Consider the following 26,525-nt stretch of genomic DNA (forward strand, 5'->3'; position numbering starts at 1 on the left):
ACGAAAGCCATGCTGAGAGTGCAGATGAGCACTGACCATATGCCAAACCAAAGCATTCCATAGACAATATCCCTTCTATTACGTGATGTGAATATCATATGGAGATAAGAATAAAAAAAATGCTAAAATACATCAGCTTCTAAATTTGGAAACCTAAATTTTCTAATTAGTCCATAAAATTCACTCTTTTCTTTTGGCATTAAAAGGAATCTGGATGTTTTTATTTCAGAAAACTTGATTCTTCTGAGCACTTAATCTTCAAGCCTTCTATCATACCTTACTGTGGAGAATACATGACATAGGATAGTTAGTGAAACTCCTATTAGAGCAGGGTTTTTCATATGCAGCCACTAGGGGCTTCAGGGCAACGCAGCGTCTCCTTTCATGGATCTGGTCCCTACGCCCTTCTGGGGATGGAAATACTCAGGCTCTGGCCCATGTGGCAGGGGGGTTCTGTCCCTTGGCAACAAGGATTTGGGGTCCATCCTTTGACTCACCCTTGCCATCACCTAGACCCTCCGCCTCCTTACCAACTTCCTTATTAAGGGTTTAATTTGCCCCCAACGTACCAGGGCTAAGGAAATCTGCTATGAAAAGTAACATTAACAAATATATAAATATCACTTTTCACAGCAGCCAACTTACTAACTAGCTATCTTTAAAAAAAAATCAGTATATGTAAAGCACCTTACTTTTGTTTCAATTCTATTTAGTCCATTAAAAATAGACACAACTGTACATTATTTTTATTGTTGAATCTGCAAAAAAAAACACAACCCAGTACATAAATTAATTACAATGATCTGGGCATGTTTATTTGTTTTTTCCTAAAGCTAATTAAGTATTGCAAGAAAAATTGTCAGAAGGGTCATCAGCAACAGTTGGTGGCCACACCCCAAGGCCACCAAAAAACTGGTTGTGAGAACCCTTGCATTAGACTTCCAGGAGGAATGCAGCAACATTATCACAGTAGTTCCACTGATAACACTTGGACCAGCTATGGGATTTTTAAATATCCCAAAATGTGAATCTAGTTGACCCTAATACTCTTCTGAGGTCTGTAAAAGTCCAGAAACTGATATCAGTGGAAATGTTTCATACACTTGGACTGTCATTTTAAGGCTGTCCAATAAACTGTATTTAAATATCGCTGTTAAAAATATTAAAATGTTATTATGATGGGAATTCTTTCATTTGAAGCTAGACAGTCCCAGACTTTCTACACACAAGGGTGAGTCTGTCTTGTGCCCAATACATAATCAGTGTCTGTAGTCCCATGAATGCTTGGATGTCCCTCCCCTGTTAGGGACAGAGTGAGAGGCAGGAAAGTAGTAGGGCAATGTCTTCCTTCCTCCATGCTGACCAGGAGACCCAGATGTGTGCACAGCGGTAACACACTGTATCATCTCAATGGATTGTTAAATATACATTCTCCTGCTCACAGGTTGAGTTCCAGGATGGGCCGCACAATCTCTGCTGGAATTCCTCTAGCATGGGGCAAATCCAAGTCACTCTCTGCATAGGCTTAAATCACCCAATCTCGTCCCAGGCATGCAGTCTGCGTGTACATCCTTTCTTTAACAACACCGAGGGTTAACTAAAGCAAATGGATTGAGAGTTACTTGTGCCAGGATTTCCTAAAAAGTACTGAACTTTGGTATAAGTAAATGCTTTAATAGCGCAACTGTCATTAGGAACTGTTTGCTGTTTAATGACAGACATTGAATTTTAATATAGGGGATTCTGCACAGACTGGACAGCTACTGTCTTCAGAAGGGATAATGTCTCTAGATTTATCACAACACAAAGAGCAGCCAAAAGCAATCACTGAGAAAATGGAGTGGCATTCACATAGGCTGGTTTCCGGTCGACATACCCAGACAGGCTCTTCCAACTCCCTGGGATCGATACCCTCTTGGACAAACACAATGGTAGCTCCCTCTGGTATTCTCACAAATCTGGTTGTACCTGCACTGGTGGGTACCATCTCTGCATTCGTCAATATCTAAAAAGGAAGAGAGTTAATTTGTAGTATCAGTCATATTCTTCATAAGCTCTGGTTTTCTTTTTCTAAATATAGAAAATTATGTTACACCCGGGAGGAGCCTGGCCCTGTATATCACAAAATATTTGATCATGGTAGATATACTATATTTCTCATCTGTGACAATAAGACTGGATATCTGTCTGCAACAGCTGTGTGACAAATGATGGTGGATCTGGAATATACCAAGACTGGAGACAGACAAAAGCAATCTTGCAGCTGAGTTGCATCGATCAGATTCAAAACTTTGTATCAATGTCCAGATGATTATTACAAGGCTTTTGATCTAACCAAATCCAAAAAACTGAGGTCTTTCAATTGGAGGTTTGACAAAGCCACTTGCACTGGTTATGGTTCAAGGCACCCTGATAAAAAAAATAGCACTTGTAATCTCCATATAAAACTCTTACAAATATATTCAGGAAGAACAGGTACATACAGGATGTTCACCTATGAATCTAAACGAGGCATGAGAGTACAGCCTCCAATGCTCAACATGAGAGTGAAGGAGGAAGGGAAGGGAAATTCAGGGGCCCAACCCTCCCCCCCCATTTTTTTTGACAAAAAACAATGAAAGACTAGAGCAATAAACAAACATTTGTCCAGTGGGAAGAGGTAGGAAGGGGAGTCAATGGAAGCCTGTGGGTGACAGAAACCCTTGCCACTTGTAACATGTCTCTCACTAATTATCATGAATCCTCACCAAGACGTCACAAAGTGTGTATGCATGCCCTGAAGCCAAGGAAGTCAGTGCTTCTGGGTGCACAGCACCTTTGAAATGCAGGCCACATATTTAGGTCTCTAGAGAGGATCTTGGAAATATTAGTAACGCTCTTTGTTTTCCGATTATTCATTGGTAAATAAACCAATGTACTCACCAATGCATGTTCCGTTTTCCGTTTTGGTCATTCCCTTTGGACACAGGTCAATGCACTTATAACCACCGCGTGTGTTCTTGCAGAGCTGGTCTGGCCTGCATACATTCTGCCGGCATTCATTTATATCTTAATTTTAAAAAAAGAATTTAAATTGCTAACTGATCTTCTTATGCTCTCTTCCCAAGGACCAAGACAATCCCAGTTTGATTATACTAGTTAAGTACCTTTGAAAAAGTGTGTATACAGAATGGATGGATATCAAGCATATTTGACCGCTTCCTCTGCAATCTGTCCATTAATCCTTTTTCACTGAGTTTACTTGTGTTTTGCAAGAACATTCAAAAAATGTTAAAATTTGCTTCCCATGATTTAGAAGGGATCCAACATAGCAGGAGATTTATTGTTTTTTGATTTACCATACAGTCTCTATAGGGAATTTCATCTGAATCATTTTGAAACGTTACACTGAAATTCATTTCCCTGACTCTTTAGTTCATTTCTTACCCATGCATTTTCTGCCTTTTAGCTGATATCCAGGGTCACAGCCACAGTGGAAACTTCCTATGGTATTGAAGCAGCGTTGGTGACAGGAGTTGGACTCTTGGCATTCATTAACATCTGTTGAATGATACAAAGACTTAAATGTTAAGATCTGTAAGATGCTTTGGATTATTTCACATTGCAGGCTCTGCTCTGATCTAAGTTCTTATCCTTCTGCTTTTCACATATTGCCCTCCAGGAACAGTCAGGCAGGTGATTATGTTACATGAGAAAGAACTGCAGTGACATGGGAGTAAACATTTCTGCTATCAGTACAGGAAAGTATGCTTATCTTACTCCATAACAAAAGAAAATACACATTGGACTCAGCAACAAGAATGTCACTGTGGTCTATAGGGTAGGACTTTTCCTTTAAGAAGATGTCAGCAGCAAAATTTCACTGATGAAGTGTCACTTACCAGAATGATCTAAGAACACCCCTGACTAGGGGGATATCAGGAATTAGTTGGAAGCTTATTCCCAGATAGCCAAGACATTGTGGGGAAAGTTACTTACAAACATGGCCTAAACGACAATAGTGTCAGTTCGTTAGAACTAAGGTTAGAGGTCTCCACACCTTGACAGCTCAATCCGTCAGATGTTCTCCGAAAGCCAATTCCACACCTAACCACACAACGATAGGCACCAATGATATTCTCACATTCCTGAGCAGCATGGCAGGTATGTCCACCTAGAGCACATTCATCAATATCTACAATAAAATGCAAACAACAAACATTTATTCAGTAAACAAAAACATTTTACACCGTAGGAAATTATAATAAACCATTGTGGAATAATGTATGAATGTCAGCAGTAAATGTATATTCTTATGCTAGTGACAAAAAGTCTCATGTCCAGTTGGTGCATGTCATTTGAGGTCTGGCTTACCCTGACATGTTCTTCCATCTGCCGCTATAGTGAGGCCTTTGGGGCAGGAGCAGTAATAGGTTCCCATAGCATTATGACATGCATGAGAACAAGGATTTCGCACTGCACATTCATCTTCATCTAAAAAATAAAAGGAAATAATTTTACAAGAACCTATGGGATTGCATGTGTGTCTCAGTGATAGAATAGGTCAAGACTGGCCTTTCCAGGGTTTCACAAAGGGTACATGTTTTCTCCATTAAATTCAGTAATGCTGTACTGGAGTAAACTGCAGCAGAGAATCAAGCCCACTCTGTTTACGGAAGCCAGTCGAGATAACTAACAAGGTTTGAATTGATCTGTGCAGCAGACAACAACATCCTTAAAAAGTTTCAGTTGAAATCAAATGCTTCTTAAAGGTCTCTCTGTACTTCTTTGGAGTTTGATGTCTTCACTGAATGTGAAGGGGTGAAAAGTATGTGTATATAGTAGATATCTTTGTTCAATTTATGGCTCTGTTTTTAAGATACAATTTCACTTACAAAGTCTGATCTTGTAGTCCAGTTTGGGTTTTGCTTGAATTTGGCTATAGGACTGAGCAATTCAATTTTAAAACTGATTTGTACTCTGAAGCTATTGCACTCCATAATACTATACTAAATCAAATCATGTTTTTGCTTTCATTTGCTTACCTGAACAGTAGGGCCCAGTAGAGGTCAGACCAAACCCAGTAGGACACTGATTACTATGGTCACCTATAAGGCAAAGGAAGCCAATTACCAGTAGATGAAAAAATATGACATTTGATGGCCTGGAGAAAATTAAAATATTGCAGTCTAACTTTTGGCTGAACCAACTAATTTTAATCTGTAGCAAAATATACATTTAGAAACTAAATAGAAACTTCTATAATCCAAAACTTGGGTGTCTTTCCCCAGAAACCTGTACTTTGTGTATTATTTAAAGCAAAGAAAAAAGTCAAATACATATTTTTAAGTGTGATGGCAGGAGGTACCTAAGGGTATGTCTACACTACCACCCTACTTCAAACTAGAGTGGTTAATGTAGTCAATCGAAGTTGCAAATGAAGCCCAGGATTTAAATATCCCGGGTTTCATTTGCATCTTGCCAGGCGCCGCCATTTTTAAATCCCCGGCAGTTCGGACTCCGTGCCCGCGGCTACACGCAGAACGGAGTAGGTAGTTCGAATTAGGCTCTCTAATTCGAACTACCATTACTCCTCGAGGAACTACACTGGCCAATTGAATTTCCGTTCGAACTAGGGTGGTAGTGTAGACATACCCTTTGCTAGTATCTCAAGAGGTCTTCCTTGCATGAAACTATTTTTGTTAATACAGAAGCCATTCAGTTTTGTTCTAGTAGTGAATTTAACCCTTTGAATTGCAGTACAGTTGCTAAAATTAGTTTTTGTTTCCTTATTTTTTTTAAATGCAGGTTTTTAGTCTTTCAGGTGAGCCTTTAGGATAACAGAGCAGTGACCCATTGTTTCACAGTCTCTTTCTGAGCCCCATTCATTAATGTCCTACTCTTTGTGTAGTAGTGATTTGTGCTCGCGCAAGGAGGTGTACCATGCTATCTGTTCAGGATGGAAGTATTTTACACTCACTTTGCACTCATGAAAATGATTTGAAACTGTGTGCAAGGCAAAGGGCCCACTTTCTCTCTCCCAATCACCCTATATATTGTATTGTATTGTACATACACAGATATATAGAGAGAGGTTTCTTCTTTTAATATGACTAGCATTTATCATGTATCTTTTACTGCACTGCTTGCAGTCTGCCTATGTTAATCCATCTTCACCAGGATTACTAATATTCTAAACCTCTGAGAAGCTTTTCAGTAACTGCAATTAAAAAACAACAACTTGCTAGAAAATGTTTCCTCCGCCTCTTACAGGTGGTGGCCTGAAATGCCAAGTGGGCTACAGTCAATACTGGAGTCATACAGGTTGAAAGTGAGTCTGTCATGATCCACCAGGAGTACAAATGAGTTACTGTTCTCCAACTTTACTAAGCTTGTTTCTAGCCATTGTCACTGTACATGTTTCTAGCCACTGCATATAATTTAGCTATGTAATAAATTGAAACATGACGTGGTATCTATATCTGCACCAAAATAATCTTAAAATCCCAAGGTCTCCTTTTCCAAGATCCCAATCAAATGTCAAGGAAATTCTGTTCTCCCAATAGTCTTCATTGTATGTTGAAGTGAGCCTTACTCTCAACTGGATATATTTTAAATTTTTTATTAATAAAGAATCAAACGATACCTTTTGCTATGGAAGCATGGATTCTAAAAGCGAGTGTTTCTTCTACTGGGTTGTACTCTGTTGCAATTGAGGAAGCCTGGAGAGTTTCCAGCAGGAATGGCATTCTTCCTCGAGTGTGATCATAGGTAATGGTGTGATTCCATGTATATGGTACGCTAACTCCATCAATGGTGAAGAGCCGTGTAGAGTAGGCATACAATTGACCAGGGCCAGTCTGAATATAGTCTTCTGTGTAATCCTGAAATACATATCACAAATCAAGATCTAGGCACCAGCAACTGGACTCTCCAGCTCAGCTAGAATACTGCAAAAGAAATTTTTTTATTTGTAAATAGCATCTAGGTAAAGTCCTTTTTTAAAAGCTAAACAAATTGTACTGCAAGTAGCACATGTCTATCCTTTACTATAACTGTTGAATTTTAATGATGCCCACCTTATTTTCCTATTATTACCAAAGGAAATACCTGTAATAACTGAGATACCACAGTCTAGTAGCAACTGTTGGCTCCTGAGTTGAATGATAGTGGCTGTATTACCACATGTCCAACTCCTGTTCCCTTCCCCATGCCCCTCCCTCCTGAGACCCATAAGAGGTTCGGATTGATTTGATAACAGGATCTCTTACGGCTGAAGTGCTACTAGCAATCGCACAGTATTTATTATCTAATAATCAAAGACATTTACTGGAAATTATAAGCTAATAAAACAATTTTCTGCAAAAGTATTACACCACACTAAGGAAACTTTTATAAATATGTGGGAAGCGGCACACTGCAATGTACCAAATTGTTAAACAAAATCTAAACATCTGTAGTTACTATACTCATTATTTATATATTTAGATTGGTTATCCATCAACAAGAACAGGTAAACATTACATTTATAAAATCCATGGTCCTCTATTTAAACCCCTAATCCCTACTATTTAACCAAACAAAAAATCTTACATGTCTTGACAAAAAAACTAAGGCTTTAAGGGACAAATAGTGACTTTAGTGGAATGAAGGGGTTCCAGAGATGTGGAATTCACTGCCACTAGCCACAAACAGTTTAACTTGTGGAGCCCGTGGGGAGAGGGACTCAGTAGATCAGAGCTTTCTCAACACAATTAAATAATAGACACCTGCTCTGAAGGCTGTCAGACAAACCAGTTTGTATCTGACCATTTTGGGAAAAATGTATGGGTAAGTCCTCACACTTAGAAAAAGCTGATTCTGAAGAGAAGTGAGGCAAGTCAGAGGAATTAAGACTGCTCACCGTTATGGAGAATTGCCTAGAACAAGACTTTAATACTGCGGCACAGAAAATCATCTTCCTTTACCTCTGCCACAGCCACATTACACAAAAGATTAAATCAAGATTTTATGCCATCTGACACAGCAAGTTTTTTGCAACCAGAGCACCAGGCTTCATACTGGCAGATGACTTGAGACAGAGACCTCAGAGGACATTATGAATGTAATGAACGCCTAGGTGCCAGCCCGTCACCATTTGTGGCTAACAAGCAGTGAATAATACGTGTTTAGAATCTAGAGCGGCCCATCAGCCTTTTGTGGGAGACCATCGGAGCAGGCTATCTAGCTGATAGTGGTAAAACCTCCAAGATGAGGTGAGGCCAGGGGTGATCTAATCATGATCAAAAACTGCCGTTTTCATGCCCAAGACAATCATAAAAATGTCAGAATACTTACCACAGTGGCGGTATTAAAATTAAGTCAGACGAGAAAAATATAAAACCCAAACAAGAGTTCAGTAATGTCATTTTGGTTACCAATTTTACCTTCACGTTAATATCAGCTGAGGACTGCAGCTGCAGAACATAGCCACTCACTACAACATCCAGCAACAAAGCACCATCGGAATCCAAACCCCGGGCAATATGCGTCATTCGCAAAATCTCTCCTGTGAATTTTAACATACAACTATTTGTAACCTATCATGATTTATGACACGGGATTTATGTTAACTGCAAAGTATCCGAATTAGGCCCAAGTGGAAGTATGCTAATTTAAGCTAATGTAATATTCATATGTATAAATACTACTTTTCCCTATATTAATCCTTAGATTTAAACTAGGAAAAGCAAAGCTTGAAGCCCTCATGCCCAACTAATTATCCAGAACATGCTGCTATGAGTACAACCCTAAAAACATAACTATGGTAAATCACATTTATGAAGTGATTCAACCCCCCTGTATTATGCTTGTCACGTACAAATAGAAATTATGTCCCATTGTTAACTAACCAGTTGCAAACTCCACTTGAGTCTCTCTCTTGAAGATTGCATTGGTGAGAGTAAATCCATTCACTGCTTCTCCAATTTCCTTTGCAGTTGCCCAATAAATAGGATTCAGAATGGAAACTAGCTTCCTCATTGCTGTACCTAAAGAGATATAACATACACCTAAAAATGCCAGTAATGAGCTTCTCTTGTCTCTCAGTATAAAGAGAGTGTAAATATAGTGGAAGAAAAGTTTGAAGACTGCCAACTCCCTTCTGCTCATGAAGAAGTTGAGGCCAATTCCTTAAAATCTTGGATTGGTGGCTTAGTGAATGGAAAATTGACAAACCAAAGAAATATTCCTAAATGCCATCTTTTGAAACACACTGACTTACCGAGACTCCGAGGGACATTTGTGATCTTTGCTTGTATTATTCTAGTGTCAGAGTCTGGGCTATCTGTTACTGTAGAATTCAGGAAAGCAATTCCAAATTCAACATCATTAATATTTCCAATAACACTTCCTCTGGCATGTGGAGGCCCACCTATTGGGGGAAGTGGAAAAACACCCTAACTATGAAAACTCTTTTTTTTTTTAAGACAAATATTTAAGAGTAGTACTGAGTGCACTGAGAGAATATAAAGTTCTCTATGTGCTTCTATTTTATGCAATATTTATTCAAATATATTAATAATTGTAGCACCTCATATCCATAAGGATACCAGAACTCTTTATAAATGTAAGCTGATGTATAAGTTATGACACAGGATTACTTTATGGCCCACTGAAATGCAGCTTTTCCTGGGGGAAAAGCAATTGTTGCACAGTGCAATCTGGTGGTACACAACAGGTTATGGCATGTAAGAAAATATAGCTTATCCGACTGAAACTACTGGGGAATTCAGGCAGGCGGAATATAATTATTTAGCCAGGAAACTGGAGCAAATTAGTCATACCAGGTGGCAAGCAAGACTTCTGTGTGTTCCCACTCTGTTTTAGAGAACAACACCTGTCAAAACAGAATGTACTGGCAAAGAGAAATGTTTCTAATTAAAAACAAATTATTAATATTATTAAATAGAACTTAACACTAACTTAGCACCCCTGTTTTTGAGGATGCATAAGTGATTTTCCCATATCACTTTCAGATTTACTCATGATATCATACATCTGTAACAATGATTCCAAATCTTTTCACTGCTGTGCACTATTTTTTAAACTAGAGATATGAGCCAGTTGAATTAACCATTGCAAGTATAGCTCCATTTGCTATTTATGAGCTATTTGAAAACTAGCCGGCATTCTGCAAATGTATTTACTACTTGATAGTCCATGTGAATAATTTTCTATTTTACAGCTTGTTGTGCCTGACTGTTCTTTATTCAGTTTTGATTTAGATGTCTTATGGCATGGGGATGTTTTTCAACAAAATAATCACAGAGCAGCATCCTTTTAAACACTGTGGCTATGTCTACACTGCTCCCATTTTGCACACAAAATATGCAAATGAGGCAAAGCATGGACTATCGCCATACCTTATTTGCATAATTAATTAGGCTCCGTTTTTGTGCAAGAGGCTTTTGGGCAAGAGCCATGCTTCCTGAAAAAAATGCAGAACAGCTCTTGTGCAAGAGGGGTTTTTTGTGCAAAAACGGAGCTTTGTTAATTATGTAAATGAGGCGCGGTGATATTCCACACTTCGCCTCATTTGCATGTTTTTTGCACAAAACGGGGGCAGTATAGACATAGCTTCTGGGTTTTTAGTTTAATTGGTCAAAGGTGCCTCTGGAAATCCTTAAATATTGTCAAATGCTTCAACATTATAAGGACAGCATTCTGCTGACCTCCAGTGAATGGTTATCTGAGTCTATGTGAATGTTCTATATGACGTGTCTGGAGAAAGGATATGTTGAATGGACAGGTTTACTCATTATTGATAAAATTATAAATATTAAACTAGGATTTTTCTTTTGTTCATTTGCTTTTGGTGTCCAGTCCCTGTGATAACATACCTGGACAGGCTTGTACGTTACACCTGGAAAGCTGTAGAGAGTCTCCTGGACAAGGTCGTCCACCGTTGGAGGGAGCTGGATTAGTGCACAGACGCGTGCGGGTCTGCTCCCCTCCTCTGCAAGAAGCAGAGCATCTGCTCCAAGCCTGCCATGCTCCCCAGTTTCCATCCACTATAAACAAGAATGGACCATTAAAGCAAGTGGCTTTTTGTAGCAGGTGTTTCAGATTATATACAGAACAGTGACTTCCACTTTCAATTTAATTCCACATTGATAACACTGACATCTTTAAAACTAATCAAACAGCTACAATGATGGCGTACCATTTTTGAACATAGTTTGTGGAAAGGGTGCTACCCAAAAAGTGCAATACCCATGCCCATGTATAGAGTTACTCAAAAGAAGGAGGACCTTTCAGGGAATGTTTCCAATGCAATGGATGAAGATTTAGCAGGGAGATATGTGACTTAAGTCCCCATGCATTCTGATTATGTACCCCCTGGTCGTTAGCCAAGGAAATTATTTGTACAATATGGGACCGTTCCTGCTGCCACCTCTGTGCTACCTGCCAATGGAACACACTATGACTCTGCTGTACAAAGGGTGGGCACAGGCTGGATTTGGGACACTCCTTATGCCACATTGTAGGCAGTTTGCATTAGAGGAATGGGCTGCCTGAACTCTCCCAACCCACACCAAGAGAATGCTGGAGGAACAGACTGTTCCCAGCCTGCAGGCTGGCCACAGGATTGATGGATGTAGCTCTGTAACAATAGCAGGCTATTAACGAGCAAAGGTGAAAATCTGACTAGTCCCCTTCAAAACTGACGTAGATAGTAACGGAATGCTGTTGTCACCTGACTGCTGTTTGGTTGCCTTCGATAGAAATTGCTTAGTGAGCAGCTGTCCATATTAAAAATCTATCGTCATCCTTGCTGGCAGTCTCACTAAAGACTCCAAATATTTGACCAGGGCTTGAAGAAAGCAACCAGATTTGGTTTAGGTTTTATTAGATGTACTGACTTTGCTCCTGGAATACATTATTAAAGGTCACTGGTATCCTCTATAAAATGCCACTAGTGTGAGAATTATGAATGGTTGCGGATATGAAGAGCTTCATTTTCATGGGTTATTTTTCCTTTTGATCATTAGTTCCCTTTGTTTATATAAAATATAACCCCTAAAAGGGGGAATTATTTTAGTGTGACAGGCACTTTATTTTTTTAACAAGACCCCAGTGAGACTGATTTGGTCTTTGTATGAAACTGAACACAATTAGAGGACTTTTTACTTTGTCTGCATAGAATCTGCACGTTGGTCTCTAAGGGCAGGCCTACACTAGGAAATTATTTCAAAGTAACTAAATTTGAAATAACTCCTGAAATAACAAAATCAAAATAGCGTGTCCCCGCTATGGGGGAGCCTCGAAATTAGCCCAAGGCCAGTTCCATTAATGTGGACATGTTACCTCGACTTACCAGGGAGTACTGGGGAGTAATTAGTTTCGAATTACTGGGGAGTAGTTATTTCGAAATAGCAGCAGCGGAGCGTCCACACTACCGCTACTTCGAAATAACTATTTTGAGGTAAGCATTATTCCTCAAGGAAAGTGGGAGTACAGATTTCGAAATAACAGGCGTGGTAGTGTGGATGTTTTGCTTATTATTTCAAAATAATTTCCTAGTGTAGACCAGGGCTCAAGTACTTAAAAGGAGGCTTATTTAGTGCCTTCTGTTACCGTAGAAGCTCACCAGGGCATAAGTCAGTGTTACATCTCTGTATCTGCGTGTCAGCCCCCGCACATGCTCTTCCACCATTGAGAGGGTGAGGGTTGTCACAGGTCCGATATCTCCTCATCTGGCCTCCACTGCATGTTCGGCTGCAAGTTCCCCAATCACTCCATGGACCCCAGTTGCCATGAACTAGAAATTAAAAACAAAACTTTACATACACTCCACTTAGTGATATAGAGATGGAATCAATGAGCAGTTAAACCAGGAAATATCTATTCTGAAGAGAAATTGTTCACACATTCCAAGTTTACCACTTTTAGCTAAAAAACTGGACAGTTAAGCATCCGATTAAGTCTTTTTTTCCACTGATGGTTTATTCCACAGTATATATTAAGGCTCCCTTGAGCCCTGTAGTTCAGTGCTATACTACTTTAGGAAAGCATGCAGCATATAAGTAAAATATCTAATAGAGAGAGAGTCTGTAAAAGGAGATTACACTGACTGCAGGTGTAAAATAGCAGGATTTTGACTTAAAGATGCAGCCTGAGGCTCATGAGAGCACGCTGCTTCTGATGTTGCTGCAAGAGATCACACATCAATTACCACTACTATGTGGTTTTTCCATGTGTTTTTATTCCCTAACTCCCAGCCTATGCAACACGGCTTCCCAGGTATGGACATCCTCTTCTCCCTTGGGTACTCTAGTGCAGCTGCTGCTGTTCAAATCCCATTTTTCACTGCGTGCAAGAGTGCAAGGAGCAGGATTGGGTCAGTGCCCTGTGTAAGGGCACAAGCTGAGCAGGAAGGCTCTTTCCTTTTCCCCCTATTACCACTTTGAGAACCACACGTGGGGGGAGGCATGTAACCCAGGGCCATCCCCAGCACTTACTGGGGCAACGGTCACTGTTGCAAAAGTCCATTTGTAAGTCACTTCCTTCACATTTGTGCCCCCCAAATTGTGGGGCTGGGTCTGAGCAGTCCCTTGTCCGCTGCCTGGAGCCTCCTCCACAGGATACGGTACAGGCACTCCAACTGGCCCAGGTGGCCCACTTCCCATCCACTGGTTAAAAATTAATAACATTGTACAATCAAACTCTTACTTTATACGTAACCAAATCTAGCATTGTTGTGTCAGCAAAATACTGCACCAAGTGTTGTGCTGAGTCACAATCCTGGAGCTACACGAGCCCTGCAAGGAATGCAACCCGGAACAGATCTGACTTTTTTACTGAAATTAAAATCTATCTGTTAGCGTGACAGTTGTAGGGACTATCCATCTGCAGTGTGTCCCCCAAGTTCTTGTGTGCCTGTAAGTAGGTCAAACAGATAGGATATGATGTAGTCACTGAAATCTCCAAGATGGTCAGTAGCAGTCAATCAGTGGTGGTGCTGAGTTTCCCCAAAAATCTTCAGCTACTCCATTAGTACAGCTTCAGGTCTCCTAAGCTGTACTAAAGGTCACTAAGGAGACATGTAAATTACCCGACAGAGGCATGTAAATTAGACTACCCAACATAGTCAATGAAGCGGGGATTTAAATATCCCCCGCTTCATTAAAATAAAAATGGCCACCGCACTATGCTGGCTCAGCTGATCGACAGGGAACACCTTTGTCGACTGCTCCTGCAAACCTCGTTTCACGAGGCATAAGGGAGCGGTGGCCATTTTTATTTTAATGAAGCAGGGGATATTTAAATTCCTGCTTCACTGACTATGTTGGGTAGTTTAATCTACATGCCTCTGTTGGCAGAGGCATGTAGTCTAGACATACCCTAAGAGGGTACAACAGGGATTTAGCATAGGACATGGTGCTGTGTGCTTCCGAGATTCATAGCATTTAAGGCCAGAAGGGATTAGAGACATCAAAAGGGTTGCCTGGTAAGCACATCCCTTACCAGTGTAACTGGTTAACCAGCAGGGGCTGCTCCAAGCTGCTCCCCACACCTGCAGAGCACTTGGCTTGGCCTACTCTGGGATCACGGTTAACCAGTTAACCATTATGTTTAACCAGTTTACTTTTTAACTGGGATATTATATCCCTTAGATGGGACCACTAGATCATCTCATCTGACTTTCTGTGTAGCACAGGCCAGGCCGTTCAATTTCACCCAGTCACCTTGTATTAACATTAAGGGATGTTTTGAAAATTTAACCTTTCCTGTTCACATGTAGATTTGGAAGATCCAGGAATAAGAAGGGTTACTGAGTTCCAGTGAGAAGCTCTGCAGAAATTATATGCTAACAAGGATAATGATGTAGCTGCCAAGGATTTATATGCTACTTTTACACAGGGGGCAGGCAGCAGGAGTGGAAACAGTGCAGTATGGGGAAAGAAGGGCCAATTCCAGATGTTATGATTGTTAACACTTTTCATAGTGAATGCTGAGTAGGAGGACAGATCTAAATTCTGATTTCATCAGGGATTGCAGTATTTGCCATCACATATGACACAGTCCTATTAGCTCTAGGTAAAAAAAAACCAAGCAGAATTTGGGGAGGAAACAAATAAGCTAGTTCTTCATTTTTAGTTTGCATCTTATGCTTCTTACCCGGACAATGTCTCTTGTTGCAGATCTGCATCTGTGTATCAGGCCCCTCACAGTCTGACCCCTCAAATGCTGGAGGAGGGCTATTGCACAGCCTCAGTCTGGTCTGAGTACCTTTCCCACAAGTTTCACTGCAAGGGCCCCAAGGCAGCCAAGAGCCCCAGGCACCTCCCACTGTCAAGAGAGCACAAACAAAAATGGCCTTTAAACTACAGAACAGCTTTAACTTGAAGTTCTGATTCACTCAGCTCTCTGGCCCAAGTCAAAAGAAAGCTATGTCTCCGAGAAAAATTCAGTCACATTATTACTATTCCATTTTCTCCATTACACACTGTCCAGGAATTAAAAGCTCTGAATAAGACATTGAAAAACCTGTTTACTGAACAACAGCTCCAAATGACCAGCAGTTTCCAGAAATATTAATATATTCCTTTTTGTTTCCTTAAAACATTACTTCACCTCACCACAAATTTGGAACAACAGTGATTCTGCCAGTGATTCTGCCAGGTGAGTGAAGCAGGCATGAGATGAGACCTGCTGGTTTCCTTTCATAAATCCCTGAATCTGACCGTGTTGTAGTGGTTCACAATCTCAGTGGAAAGGGGGTTTGCTGGCTATTTAGCTCAGACAGCAGCCACACTGGCTACAGAGCAAGGATCAACAGTTAGAACTAGTTTTTGTAGGGTGCTACAGAAAATTCTCGGGATGAAAATGCAGCATCACAGTTACAGAAAAGACAGGGAGGGAAAGAATAGTAGGGAAAATGTCAATAATGAAAGGATCTATCAATTCAAAAGTATTAAACGGAGACTATCATAAAAAATATTAAAAGGACATTGCCAAAGAAAATATTGACATTGATAATACTTTAAATTATTAAGTCCAAAAGAATGTTATAATACGTATACTACCTGGCACTTTTTATGCTGATTAGCTATCTATTCTCCACTTTAACTTTCCTGTGTACAATGGGACTACAGTGGTCAGTTGTACAGCACTAGCATACAGAGCGGATGTGTTCAGATTGTCAACACTTGAAGGAATGTTAAAAATCAATATAAAAAAACTCTAAGAAAATATTTTTCACATTCATATTAATCCATCCCTCCTCCATATTTGAAAAAAGAAAACTTTGTCCATTGACTATAGTAAATTGAAAATCTTTCAATTAATGTGGGCAATTATTAAATAGAGAATTATAATGTCATTTTTTCCTTTTTTCCCCTCTCCCATAAATCATTTCAAAGCGAAAGAGGCAAGTATGCGGGCTTTAGAGAGGAAAAAGAACCACACTGAACATTTTTAAAACCATTATCTGCAACTTACAATAAACCCTCTCTTCTCACCTGGACACAGCCTGATGTTACACATGATTGATTCCACAGCATTGCCATCACATGGTTGTCCGCCATGTTGAGCTGTTGGGTTACTGCAAGTTCTGGTTCTGGTCTTGTTTCCTTGGCCACAGGTTCTAGAACACTCTTCCCAAGACCCCCACTCTGACCAGTTGCCATCCACTACATAACATCAAAAAAAGTATAGTTTTACCAAATACTTTAATTTTAAGAATCCCCTCCCTCACAAGTTATATAGAATTCCAGACAGCCGAAACAATCAAAGGGTGTGTCATGAAGATCTATGGAACATACATTGTATGAGTTCATAAAAGAAATCTACCTGGACATGGTTTGTTCTGGCAGCTGCGTATGTCTGTATTACGACCGGGACAGTGCCTCCCACCATTTGCAGGGAGAGGGTTGTTACATTGACGGATCCTCTTCTGAACACCTTGACCACAAGTTACACTACATGGTTGCCATTCAAGCCATTCTGAATAGCCTCCATGCACTGCAATGGAAAAATTACATTTGAGCTTTGATAATGTATATAGATTATACAACCAGACTCAGGAATATATTTCCTTAGCTGTAAAATCCCGTTTAATTGGTTAACTGGATAAACACGAAGTTTAACCAGTTAACCAATTAAGGAGGGGATGACTCAGACTAGCTGGGCTAAAGTGGTCCCCCATTGCAGGCAGGGGCTGCCCTAGACACCCGGAGCAACCCCTTCCTGCGACACGCCTAGGCTGCCAAAGACAGGGGCTGCTCTGGACACCAGGAGCAGCCCCTGTGTGTGGGGCTGGAGCAGTTCCCTGCCCACAGTGGGTGATGCTTGCCAGTTAACCGGTTAACCGTTCACATTTCTAGTTAAAAGATACGCTACATTTCTTCATTTCAAGAAAAAGGGTCAAAATAACCCTGCATAAATTCAGAGGCCACCCTCAGATATCCATATAGCTTCGCATTACCATTAGGGAAGAATTCTTCATGCTTAGGCTGAGTAAACAGTTCTGATAGTCTGGCATTGGTTACACAGTCTCCCAAATTGTAAAACTTCATCATTTCAGTTCAGGATTATCTCTAACAGAGTCTTTGGGCATATCTCCCAGTGCCCTGCAGTTCACACTATGGGGGTCTGATGAGTATTGTGCACTGAGGTGTAACTCCCTCTGTGCAGATGCTGGGGTAGGGGGACTAAAAAGTTTGTTTTAACTCTTCAAATAGTCTTACATTAATGTAAAGTAAGAACCTTTCCATTCACACTCACAGTGTCCACAGGGAACAGTTACAGCCCAGCACTTTTATCCACACTGCTTTGCTACGTCTATACTGTGCTTTCTTGTGCAAGAAAATATGCAAATGAGGCGAAGCGGTGAATATCACCGTGCCTCATTTGCATATTTAATGAACCGCCATTTTGTGCAAGGTGATTTTGCGGAAAAACTCCCTCTTGCGCAAGAGCCATTCTGCCACTTTTTTTTCAGTAGATGGCTCCTTTTGTGCAAAAGCCCTTGCGCAAAAATGGCAGCTCATTAAGTATGCAAATGAAGCGCGGTGATATTCATCACTTCACCTCATTTGCATATTTTCTTGTGCAAGAGAGAGCAGTATAGATGTAGCCCTAGAGTCCAAACTATGGGGCAGAGCAGATGTGCCTTTCCATAGTCCTTTCTCAGGTGCCTGCCTTGGAACATGCTGAGGAGGATGACAGATGAGAAAGTGGAACAAAAGTACAAGAAGAAGAGATACACTGACAAGTCCCAATAGACTTATCATGTAAATCAGCATTCCTGATTTCCGCAGCTCCCCTGGGCTGGAAACAGCGAACTGGAGCCAAGGGTAGCTGCTAGGTTCCGTGGCTATAGAGCCTTTAGAGAACAGCTTTACCAAAGAGCGGCTTTACCAAAGAGGGCCTGCAGCCCACTCTGAGAAACACTGGTGTAACTGTAAGGAATATAAAACCTGAAAACTGGAACTTAGCAATTTGATGATCACTGGACAGCACTGTGGTGTACCTACCTTGGACAGTGACTGGCACCCTGACAAGGATTGATCCCATCAGATTTCTTGCCACACATTCATATTCAGAGGTATCTTCTTTCTGTGCTGCGACAATACGCAGAGAGCCATTGGACAAGAGAGTCACTCTGTTATTGTTGAGGAGTGGATGGCCTTGGCGGGACCACTCAATTGTTGGAGTAGGTTCTCCATTTGCTTGGCAATTCAGGATTGCTGTGGTACCAGCATTAACCACTGTCTCTACTGGTTCAACTGTAATAACTGGAGGGCCTGAGAGAGACGAGAGGCTGTGTTAGCATCACAGCATTCTGCAATAAAGAGCTACAAGACCAGATGACATTTTTTTCATTGCACAGAGAAATTTGGTCTGAGGAAAAAGAAATTCTATTTTATTAATTTTGGCATTAACTACTATTATACATCTTCAGAGATCCTGGAGAAATACTGTCTGAGGTCAATGGTAGAAATGAAACATGACCCAGAGTATAATAAGATAACAGGAGTAGGGTGATTTGCATTGTGATAGCACACACAGGCCCCACGCAGGATGGATGCTCGATTCCAAAAACACCTAGTATAATCAATAGTGCCCAAACACTTTTCCATTAATGCTCACTATATCTCGATGTGGTAGACATTAATCTCACTCTATACACGAAGAAACTAAAACAGAGCAAAAAGACCTGATTCTGCTGTAAGTTATAAATAGAGAACAGATGTTTGAAAATTCTGTCAGTTAAAAGTATTCTAATATTCCATCATTATTTATATAAATAATTTTGTATAAACATATTATTATTAATTATTATTTGTATAAAAAATCTGTATAAATGTAAGCCTAATTTTGTTCTCAAGAATATGCCAAAACCAGAAAAAGCTATGAGGTGCCCAACTCTCATTGGTGAATTTTGACTATCTCCTCCCAAATCTACAAAGGGACTAGCATACATGTATTGAAAGTTATCTTTTGGCCCCTCTCTTGTAGCACTAAACATCTTATTTCAGTCTTACTCTGAAGTGTTAGTGTCACACTTCGCTCTACTACTCCAGCATCATTTGTAGCTACACATGTATAGTCACCAGCATCTTCATTCTAAAGGACAATAAAAAAAGTAATTATATAAACTCTCAACCTAATATTTTCACAATGCATTTCCTTTCAGTGAGTTTGCTACAGTACAGAACTGCATGCAACAGATCTTAAAGAAGTGGAGGGAAATAATTAACAACTAACAGAAAAGCTTATCATACAACTCACCAGTCTTTTAAACCACACCCACAGTGACTTGAATTAAAAAGTTAAGGAGGATAGGAGTTTGTTACAAGCAGGTAAGGATAGAGAGAAAAACACGAGAACTGCATCTACATAGCAGCTACATGCAATTCTTTCCAATGTTGCTTATATCTATTAGAGAGGCTTAGTCTTTTTCTGACATTTATATGGGTAGACATGAAGTCATCTAAGTCAAAACCATATGTTTGTTATTATTGTAGATTCCTGTATAGCAGGGGGGCTGAATGTATAAGTATATAAAATAAATAATAATTCTAATTATTCAAAGAGGTCAATAGACTACCATTGTTACTACTCACTAACCAAAAGTTTTAATAGCAACTTGAACATTTTACTTTTATTAATGTTAAGCTAATATCTGATTTTTTCATTGACTATTTAGATTTGTAAATCTAGAAGCTTCTTCTAAAACCTTTTAGAGAGGCCACATTTTCAAATGCAGTTTCTAAACCTGAATATGCAAAGCTTGAACGTGTGCATTAGAAGGTGGGGCGCTAATCAGTTTCAACTTTCGAAAGTCGGATTTAGGTGCACAAGTAGATAAATTGCATGGGTGAACTGGTACCATTATTTTGTATACTCAAGTTTTAACGTAGGTAAGGTTGTTTTAAGTCCTATTGAAAATGCGGCTCTGAAAGCTTATGGGGGGCAGACAGAACAGATATAACTCCCTTGCTTTGTTGGAGAGCTCACTGTAATTCACACAGGAAATCTTAGACTGCATTTAAAAAAATCAGATCTTTTTAAAATTTAGTATAGCTGCAGGTTTTTTAAAGGCAAATTTAAATTCAGTGCAAATTCAATATTCTTTAGGATAAATGTATTTATTTACAATAGTTAAATGCAGCACACAAACACATTTTAACGTCTAGTTACTCACTACAGTGCCGTAGATGGCAAGAGAACCATTACTGAGTTGTCGGATCCTGTTGCTAATCTGAATGCCCACTCCTTTTTTGCTCCATTGAATGGTTGGCGGTGGATCCCCTCTGACCTCACAGTTCAATATAGCATTGCCACCCAAGGGCTCAATCCAGCTAGAATGATAATCCCCTTGGAAGACCGGAGGCTCTGAAAATGATAAAGAGCAAAGTTAAAGCAAGAGCTTCTAAATGAATCTACTGACAGGAATCAGTCCTTTGTTTTCATAAGATCTGAAATCTTTGTTACTCCCTTTCCTATCAACCACTGCAGTGCTAGTGGATATATCTAAAATGAAGCTGTGTGAAATTGTCACGTATTGTGCCTGATATTGCAGTTATTTACACGTACCTTTGACATACACAAATCCAATAGCCTTTACAGAGCCAACTGTATTTTCTGCTGTACACACATAGGTACCAGAGTCGTCTTTAGATACTCTTTCAATAACTAGTTCACTGTGCCCATTAGCATTGTCAAGTTTTGCTGTGGGAAGAACAGATGTCTTTTAAAATCACTAAAGCAGCCGTGGAAAATATCAACAAGCGATACATCTTTTACAGAAATAGGTTTAGATGTAAAATGCTGCTTAGCAGGATGGCTCAGTGGCTTGCTTCTATAAAGGAACTTGCCACTGCATTGGACTAATTTCTGAGACAGTCCCTAGTGTGTCTTTCCCTGTCCACATGTGTGTTCTGGAGGCCTGAACAAATCAGTCAAACAGTGTTCCTTGATCAGTCCCTCCATTGTGAATGATTTTGCTCTGTTTCTGCTTTCAGTCTGTGTTTTGCATTCTACCAATAATGAAGTTTTAGTCATACAGGTGCTTGAGGAAGGCATCTTTGGGTGTGTCTACACAGCACCCTAAACTTAAAATAAGATACGTATTTCAAAATAGCTTATTTTGAAATTTGGCATGTCTACACAGCACCACATTTCAAAATAACGTGCTATTTTGAGCCATCCCTTATCACTTGTGCAATGAGGTTTACTGAGATGATGAAACAGTGTGCCTGTTATTTTGAAAAATATTTTGAAATAATGTGTGGCTTGTTTGGATGTGGGGTAGCTATTTCAGGATACCTCAGTATCCCGAAATAGCCATGCCATGTAGATGTACCCTTTTTGTGGTTAGATGCTGTAATATTTATTATGCCCAATGTGCACATTTAATACGGGGCATGCGGCTTGATGTAGGCAAAGGGACATATTTCCTAAACCCCTTCTCCAGAGCCCTAGGACAAAGGCAATTTAATGTTAACTTCAGTTTTAGTATTCTATGCTAGCAAGTTCTCAGTATCACCACTGTCTAGACAGTTTGTTACCCAGGCCAACATTGTATTTTCCTCTTATTAATTTTATATTGGAATCTCAAACTAACATCACCACATGCTGACAACACTTCTGCAAAGGGAAAGAATCTGTGATAGACAGACAAGTAAATACTGCTCTCACTCACCAGGGACAATATTGTTGTTAAAAGTCCAAATTATTTGGGGCAGCGGAGTCCCAGTTGCTTTACAAGTTAACCGGAGTTGCTCTCCTTTATTCAAGGCTATGTCTCCAGGCAGTTCGGTGAAAGCTGGGAGCACATGGACCATCAGGCTCACAGTGTGTGTATCTTCACCAGCAGCATTGGTGGCAACACAGGTGTAACTGCCAGAATCTTCAGGCTAAAAGAAAAGGGGAAAAATGGATGGAGGGTTGGGGGTTGGAGCTTGAACTATCATTTGTAAATTATGTGGTGGTGGTGGGAGGGAATCATGAGTTCAGTTGGAATGCTCATCTCACTGAATTTGCTAAAGCTTCAGATTCTGAAAAATTTGGCTTTCTTGAGACGTCTCGTGTCTTTGCAAATTGTCCTGCTGAGCACACCAACAGAACAACACGGCATTTCAGAGATTTCAGTTATCGCTGGAAAAAGAAAATTAAATAAACTTTTCCAAACTTGTTTGAACCTTTTAAAAAAGTTTGGCAGAATTGGTTGAAAGTTTGGGGGAGTAGGTGGCTCTTGTTTATTCCAAACCCATTTGCTCATGGTTTAAATGTTGGCAACTTGCTAATAATGAGTTGGAAGCTAAATCAGTCTTATCAGTCTAACTTGATCATTGAATGACATAGAAACCTGAGTAAAGGAAACCCAGCAGATTGCTTGAGACTAATACATCACAGATATGGCAAGGACAAGTAAGAGAAATGGGCTGACTTCCTATACCGAAGTTAAAACTGGCTGGAAACCAGGCACAGAAAAGCTTGGTATCATAAATAATGGAGCATTCCATCTTATCCTCCTTCCAGTTGAAGTACATTAAGAAATTCATACACTACACAGAACATAATCCAACAAAGGAAGAGAGAAAAGGTAAATGTGACTAGCAATTGACCTTAGTAATAATTTCAGGAATGGCAAGTAGAGTAAACAGTAACATTAAACTGTATCTCGTCATCCTTAGGCTAGCAAATCTCCCTCCGCTATCAACAGATATTTTCCCTTGATAAGGACAGCATGCTTGGCCCTACGCTGATTCCTGCTAAGACAAAAGTCTGTGACGTGGAAGAGAAGTAAAAAGTGTTGTGCTAGAAGAGGCTGTGAATATACTAGTCTGGAATTTCCAGATGTTAGCTGGCAAGCAGGCACCTTGGTGAAAGGGCCCAAATGGCCAAACCCAAGAGCTTTACACTGCAAGCTTTACAGAAATATGTCCACTGTTTAATACATTTTAGGGCCAGATGTGAATGGTACTTAGCACCTCTTGTGACATGCTGCTTGCCCATACCTTCCATTGACTCTAGGGAGAGATGAAAGGCATTCAACGTCCTCTGCTCATTAGAGGCTTTACAATGGGCTGTCATTTCATCATGCTGTACATTTCTTACACTGTAAAAATAGCATACAAAATGCTAGAAAGGAGGGGCTGATCTAAACAAAAACAAACATTATGCTCCACAAAATCCTTCGGAATACTTATTTGATAGAGCACTGGCCTATTCTACAATGTGTATTCTATGCAGTTATGTTCAGGATAACATGTTGTGAATTTATCTCCCATGATCAGCATTCTTGGAAACAGAGGTCCTCTGTTTATCCTTGGAATAGGTAGTCAGTGGGAAATTTCAGAGTATGCTTTCCACAAAGAAGCCTCCACAGTGCCTCAACCTTGACCCTTGAGAACTTCCTTTGAGATAAGAGTTATTGACGCCTCCACTATCTTTTTGTTCATTCATCCAGACAAAAAAACCTTTCATGCTGCTCAACTGTCATGGGAAATACACAATATATAATGAGGAGATTCAAATTCATAACACTTACAACAGCATTCTCCAAAATGAGGTTTCCATACTCCATAGCCCTGTATTTTCCTATTGTGTCTGTTAAAGGTAGATTGTCTTTCTTCCAGTGTATTGTCGGTGTTGGGATACCATCAGCCACACACGACAGAACAGCCTGGGAGTTCTCAATGACTGCGTGCTGCACCTCTGAAGTTCGGATTTTAGGTGGAACTATGAAGAGATTTAAAAGAGATTAATTACTTTCAAGAGCTTTTAACCTTCCATTCAGCCTGGTACTGATGCAGGAACATAGGAAATGCTACATGAGACCAATGGGTCATCTAATCCTGTCTCCAACAGTGATCAGTATCCAAAACTCCAGTGGAAGGTGTGAAATCTATAAAACAGAAAATTATGCAGTGACAAAGCCATGGGGACTGGTTCTTCCTAAAGCCAGTCAGTGAATGGTTTCCTTATGTCATGAAGCATGAGTTTCATGCTAGCTAGTGTAACTATCCTGAAGTCTCTCACTACAACTTTGGCATTTAAAACTCACTGCAAGAGTCTTCTGTCCTGATAATAGACCAACCTATGCCATTCCTGTAATTATACTTACTGTGCACAATGAGTTCCATGCTAGAACTGCTTGATCCCGCCACGTTTGTAGCCATGCATGTGTACTGTCCAGCATCACCAGGCTGTACAAATGCAATCTGCAAAGCCCCAGTACTGAGAATTCGCTGCCTAATTGACTTTGTAATCTGCTGTCCTCCTTTGTGCCATGTGATCTCAGGCAATGGGTAGCCTCCCACTTCACACTGCAACGTGGCAGATTTATCCACAGCAACTATGTTCTCCTTAGAATGAGGTTTGATAACTGGAGGAACTGAAAGAGAATTAAGAAGTAAAACACATTGTTAGGAATAAAAGATACATGCAAGCTTTTATTTCTTAGCCAGAATCATTTAAAAAACACAATTTGTTCCTCTTGCTAAATAATCTCACCTGTTGTAAATTAGACAACATCCAAATCCAACTGCAAACTAAAGCAAATATATGACATTCTATTGGCAGTAAACTACGTGGCCTGCCCTGGTGTGAAGGGAGGTGCAAAGCTATTTCTTTCTCAGCAGGAGCCAAGAACAACCTCAGATCTGGTTCTCATGTGAGTGCAAAGAGCATGCAGTGTACTCTTGCACACAGGCCTTTTCAAAATACTAAACACTACAATTGTTTGGCCAACTGACATTATGACTGGTCCTTTTTAGTAATACCTATAATAGTGAAGGTCAAGAAATTAATGGGGGCTGTACCTACTGGTGAATTGTGGACCATTACCAGTGAACCTCATAAAAGTATGCTTTGTTGAGGGTGTTTGCCATAGAGGTGTGAAGCACATGAGAGACAATGTGTTAAAACCTTCTTACTGCACTGCATGATCCACAGTTATGACAATTCATATCCCCCACTATATTCTTGGTTCCCACTTCTTTCCATGTGAAGTAAAATCCAATCTTTTCTTTCTGAAGTTTGCTGCCATCTCTGAAGGTGGTGAAGAAATTAATGCTGTCTGCTGCAGAGCATGAACTATTTCTGTTATTTGTTTGCAGGAAATAATTTTACAATATTAAATGTTTCCTAGGAAACAATTTCAAATTATGGAGGAAAAATCTTAAAACTTACACTAGAACCAAATTTAGCTGTGAGGTAAATGGACATAAGTCCCAGTGCCTTCCAAAGCAGGTCAGCAAGGAATTAATTCTGTCCATATACATTGATCAGAACAGGGATTTCACTAACAATGAATGTGCACAGATGTCTACACAAGAGTTACAGTGATGACTTACCTTGAACTTTTAGCTTAATCTTCCCTACAGCAGTACCAGCTGGATTCTGAGCCACACACATGTAAGTGCCAGCATCCTCAACAGCTGTTCTTGCAATTTGTAAACTACCACTGGGAAGAAGTGTGTAACTATTGCCTAAAACATGCATAAGAAAGGTAGAAAAACATATAAATAAGGTAATTCATAAATAAGGTAATTCAAAAACATATAAATAAGGTAAATCTAAAAAAGCAGAACATGAATTTAAATGCTACAGCAGAACTGCTAGCATCATAAAGCTAAGATACCTGTTGTATTTATATTCATGCCCTCTTTCTGCCACATGATTACGGGACGAGGTGAACCTGTTGCTTCACACGGTAGAAGAATGGGGTTGTTCAGGATAACATCTAGCGTTCCTGGCTGTGCCTGAATAGCTGGTAGCTCTATGAATCGGAATGCACAGAAAGAGGTGGTTGAATAGAAATGGAAGTTACTTATGGAGGTTCGCCAAGACGTGTGGTCCCTATCTGTATCCCACACATGCATACTCATGGGCATCAGTATTTTCTTTTTAAACAAGTATTGTCCACTGGCCTGAACTTGTGCCAGAGCCTTCCTTGTGCTCCAAACTGAGGATCTAAAGAGTAATGTAGGCTGATGCCTCTCCAGTTTCCATTCTTACCACAGTCCAAAGAATCAGCAGCAGAGGGG

At 40.0% G+C, this 26,525-nt stretch overlaps 1 protein-coding gene across 4 annotated transcripts in view; it reads right to left on the reverse strand.

The window, feature by feature from the left end:
* HMCN1 (hemicentin 1) overlaps nt 1-26,525 on the reverse strand; it is a 364,148-nt gene that overhangs the window by 19,134 nt on the left and 318,489 nt on the right. For all 4 annotated transcript variants that reach the window (XR_012906027.2, XM_075936754.2, XM_075936755.2 and 1 more), the window contains exons 79-103: nt 26,120-26,257; nt 25,833-25,967; nt 24,602-24,871; nt 24,026-24,216; nt 22,175-22,388; nt 21,067-21,201; nt 20,675-20,865; nt 19,512-19,593; nt 18,501-18,770; nt 16,816-16,986; nt 16,485-16,655; nt 15,142-15,312; nt 13,482-13,652; nt 12,611-12,781; nt 10,860-11,030; nt 9,242-9,391; nt 8,871-9,008; nt 8,406-8,527; nt 6,626-6,863; nt 5,025-5,087; nt 4,354-4,473; nt 4,040-4,174; nt 3,427-3,540; nt 2,923-3,048; nt 1,877-2,005 (exon numbers count right to left, since the gene is read on the reverse strand). Coding sequence is in view for 3 of the 4 variants with exons in the window: in XM_075936754.2 (XP_075792869.2) it covers nt 1,877-2,005; nt 2,923-3,048; nt 3,427-3,540; nt 4,040-4,174; nt 4,354-4,473; nt 5,025-5,087; nt 6,626-6,863; nt 8,406-8,527; nt 8,871-9,008; nt 9,242-9,391; nt 10,860-11,030; nt 12,611-12,781; nt 13,482-13,652; nt 15,142-15,312; nt 16,485-16,655; nt 16,816-16,986; nt 18,501-18,770; nt 19,512-19,593; nt 20,675-20,865; nt 21,067-21,201; nt 22,175-22,388; nt 24,026-24,216; nt 24,602-24,871; nt 25,833-25,967; nt 26,120-26,257 (3,987 nt within the window). In the remaining variant the exon portion in view is untranslated. The remainder of the gene's footprint in view (nt 1-1,876; nt 2,006-2,922; nt 3,049-3,426; nt 3,541-4,039; nt 4,175-4,353; nt 4,474-5,024; nt 5,088-6,625; nt 6,864-8,405; nt 8,528-8,870; nt 9,009-9,241; nt 9,392-10,859; nt 11,031-12,610; nt 12,782-13,481; nt 13,653-15,141; nt 15,313-16,484; nt 16,656-16,815; nt 16,987-18,500; nt 18,771-19,511; nt 19,594-20,674; nt 20,866-21,066; nt 21,202-22,174; nt 22,389-24,025; nt 24,217-24,601; nt 24,872-25,832; nt 25,968-26,119; nt 26,258-26,525) is intronic.

This window comes from Pelodiscus sinensis, chromosome 9 (assembly GCF_052426305.1).
Source record: "Pelodiscus sinensis isolate ZL-2025 chromosome 9, ASM5242630v1, whole genome shotgun sequence".
In the NCBI taxonomy this organism is placed as follows: Eukaryota; Metazoa; Chordata; order Testudines; family Trionychidae; genus Pelodiscus; species Pelodiscus sinensis.